This window comes from Histoplasma capsulatum, genomic scaffold (genome assembly GCF_000149585.1).
Source record: "Histoplasma capsulatum NAm1 scaffold_8 genomic scaffold, whole genome shotgun sequence".
Taxonomy (NCBI): domain Eukaryota; kingdom Fungi; phylum Ascomycota; class Eurotiomycetes; order Onygenales; family Ajellomycetaceae; genus Histoplasma; species Histoplasma mississippiense.
In genome coordinates this window covers 1,488,328-1,491,065 of record NW_001813975.1, presented here as the reverse complement: position 1 = coordinate 1,491,065, position 2,738 = coordinate 1,488,328, and the positions used below count along the sequence as shown (strand labels likewise).

Below are 2,738 nucleotides of genomic sequence, written 5' to 3'. Positions count from 1 at the left end.
ATTTAACTTCCCCCATACCGGGGCCCACAGTAACTCCTTCCTTTCCCTTTCTTTCCCTTGGCTCCCGTTTCCAATAGAGGGCCGGGGTCGGGGATGCGTAGGAAGGCGAGCTGGTAAAGAGGGTGATCGGATGGCCGGGCAAGAAGCCTTCACTTGGAGATCGAAGTCATATATATTATTACCTCCTGTGTGAACCGAGTTCAGCCCCAGGTGGCATGTTCTTGAACAAATACGCGTGTTCGGAGGACAGCCTGCGTTGGTTTGATCATGAGAGACAAAGCGGAGATAGAACACGAAGAAAAAGAACAAAACAACGGTTTGAAACCGGAAACTCAGGGACGGTTCATGGCTTTCATTTCATTTCATTTTTTTTTTTTTTTAAATAAGAATCAATCATCCGCTCAATTGACAGAGCGTGTGCCCACAAATGCTAAAAGAAGAACAGAAAAGGAGATTGAAAAAAGAAAAAAAAAAAAATTGGAAGGCGGAAAACACCCAGAACATATAAGATTCGGATTAAAAGGTTTAGAAAACAAGAGCCGCCCCCTTTGTCTTCTTGTCACCACTGCAGAGTAGAAAAAGGCCATTAGCAGCCGTTCTTCCCCCAAATTATATAAACATAAAATATAAAAGCACGCTTGGAATGTCTACGTACCCCAACTCGAAATGCTTGCATCGTTTCAGGGCCAGCTGGGCCTTGGTCTTGCAGACTGTGCACTCCAACCGCAGAACAACCTTCTTTGTGGTCTTGGCCTTCTTCCTGAACACGGGCTTCGTTTGACCACCGTAACCGCTTTGCTTACGGTCGTAACGACGCTTTCCCTGTGCAAATAGCGAGGCCTAAAAAAATTGGCAGGGAAAGAAGAGGACGAACACAAACATCAGCAACCACACATAATATATATGCTCCCAGCATTTTTTTTTTCCACCACGAGATGAAAATATGCATCTGTTGGTGCCGGGAATGCATAGCGAGCTTGCATACCTTTCCAGCTTTGTACTGGGTGACCTTATGTTGGGTGTGCTTCCTGCATTCCTTGGACTTGCAGTATGTCCGGCGGGTTTTGGGAACGTTGACCTGTTTTGGGACAGAGCCCAGATGTCAATCAGCATCACTTTCCTGATACGTTGTCTGTCTTTCTTTTCTCCCAGATAAATTGTTCCGCCCACGATTTCCACGCAATATAATCATGGCCACCTGACTGAACAAGTTCACAAATGCAGAGAAATCGTGTAATGTCGGTAACACTGTTTCTTTTTTCTTTTTGTTTTTTTTTTTTTTTTTTGGGCCGTGAGGGATTCCGTCCAATTGTATGTCGCGTCAACCTTTTTGTCGAGGTATCTTTTGGAAAACGTTTTGCGACGATTTTGCCGACTCTGCTCCACGGAGTGAAAACGATGATATTGCGGGGGACATATTGGATAAATGGTTCGAAAGGTTCAAATGGTGAGACTTGATCAACTCCGCCGTCTTTTCCCTCGCGCGGTGTCATCGCATAATTGATTCATATCGGACCAACATAACCCGCCTTCCCTCCACTCGAGATCCCGACATATATTATCTTTCGGGGAGGAGAAAGAACACAGCGACAGGGAGAGCAAGAGGAAAACAGGGCTTCTTACCATTTTGACTGAGATTGGCCGGCTGTCGAACTGAGGGTAATGTCGCTGATGTCGCAGGTTGTCACAGTCTGCGGGCGTTGAGAGTTTGTGGGATTTCGTTCGCTTAGGGCCGTGCAGGCGGCGCTAGTCTGTTTTGGGACCGCGAAGTCTAAACCTCCGGCAGCAACATATCAAACTTGTGAATCCTTCGTCTCAGGGATGTGTCGCGTCGAACGAGATCGCGGATTATGAGGTGATATTGGCTATGTATATACTTGTGTCTTGACCGTTGGCACTTCTCAACCCCCTTAATCCATTTATTTCAGAGGTAGATTTCGAACGCAAGAGGCGTTCAAAACCATCATCTACTACTCAGTATGGTGCTAAGTGGGAACAGGACTATTACCTGGTTAGTTTTACCGCTGGCAAACGCTTCAATATTCACGGTTTGCATGGTCTGTATAGAAAGATACTATATTCTATTCCTAACTTCGGTCAGTAGGTTTAGCATAAATACTAGCACGTCAGGGTCACTTTTGTACCAGCACTGGTCCTAGCATCCATTAGAGACTTGATATGAAGAAGAATCACGACTTGCTTGTAGCAACGTCACGGAGTAGAAGTTTCTTTTCCCTCCAGCTGCCGAGGTATTTGTTCTTATATTTAGTGGGAGTAAAAGAAGAGCACCGCGATCATGGTGTTGTTCATGTCTAAGAACAGCATCGGCTTTTGGCGCAGTCAGAGAATGAACGTGCAGGTTTTCTTTTATTTCCCGTACTCAAAATGCGTAGACATGCTGGCTGAAGGGCATGTAGAGAAATACTAGCATACAGCAATGTATCCGTAGATCTGTTCATCTGTTCCTTGGTGCTGCGTTAAATATCCGGCCAAATCAGGCTCTCCGCGCCAAACCCCACCAGCCCGCGTTGAAAAGTGACCTCACTGCTGCCTCTTGGACAACCTCCGCTCCAGCGACATCAAACATCCTGCAACATCCCCAGCTCCCCTCCATATTGGAAACAGAAACCAACGACCCTGACAGGCTCAAATACTCTTTTTCCAGGCTCTACCATCTGTTTCGCTCACTTCATCACCCATTGCCAGCGCTTCTTCAAGTTGTCACTGATCATTCCATC

The 2,738-nt window shown here is 46.2% G+C and overlaps 1 protein-coding gene across 1 annotated transcript; it reads right to left on the bottom strand.

Moving 5' to 3' along the window:
- Positions 1 to 525: 525 nt before the first annotated feature.
- Positions 526 to 1,417, bottom strand: HCAG_07397 (60S ribosomal protein L42; the record flags this gene model as incomplete). Its single annotated transcript, XM_001537925.1, has 4 exons — positions 526 to 565; positions 656 to 840; positions 986 to 1,078; positions 1,355 to 1,417. The coding sequence occupies 4 exons, from the start codon at positions 1,415 to 1,417 to the stop codon at positions 526 to 528; spliced, it is 381 nt and encodes a 126-aa protein (XP_001537975.1).
- Positions 1,418 to 2,738: the final 1,321 nt, after the last annotated feature.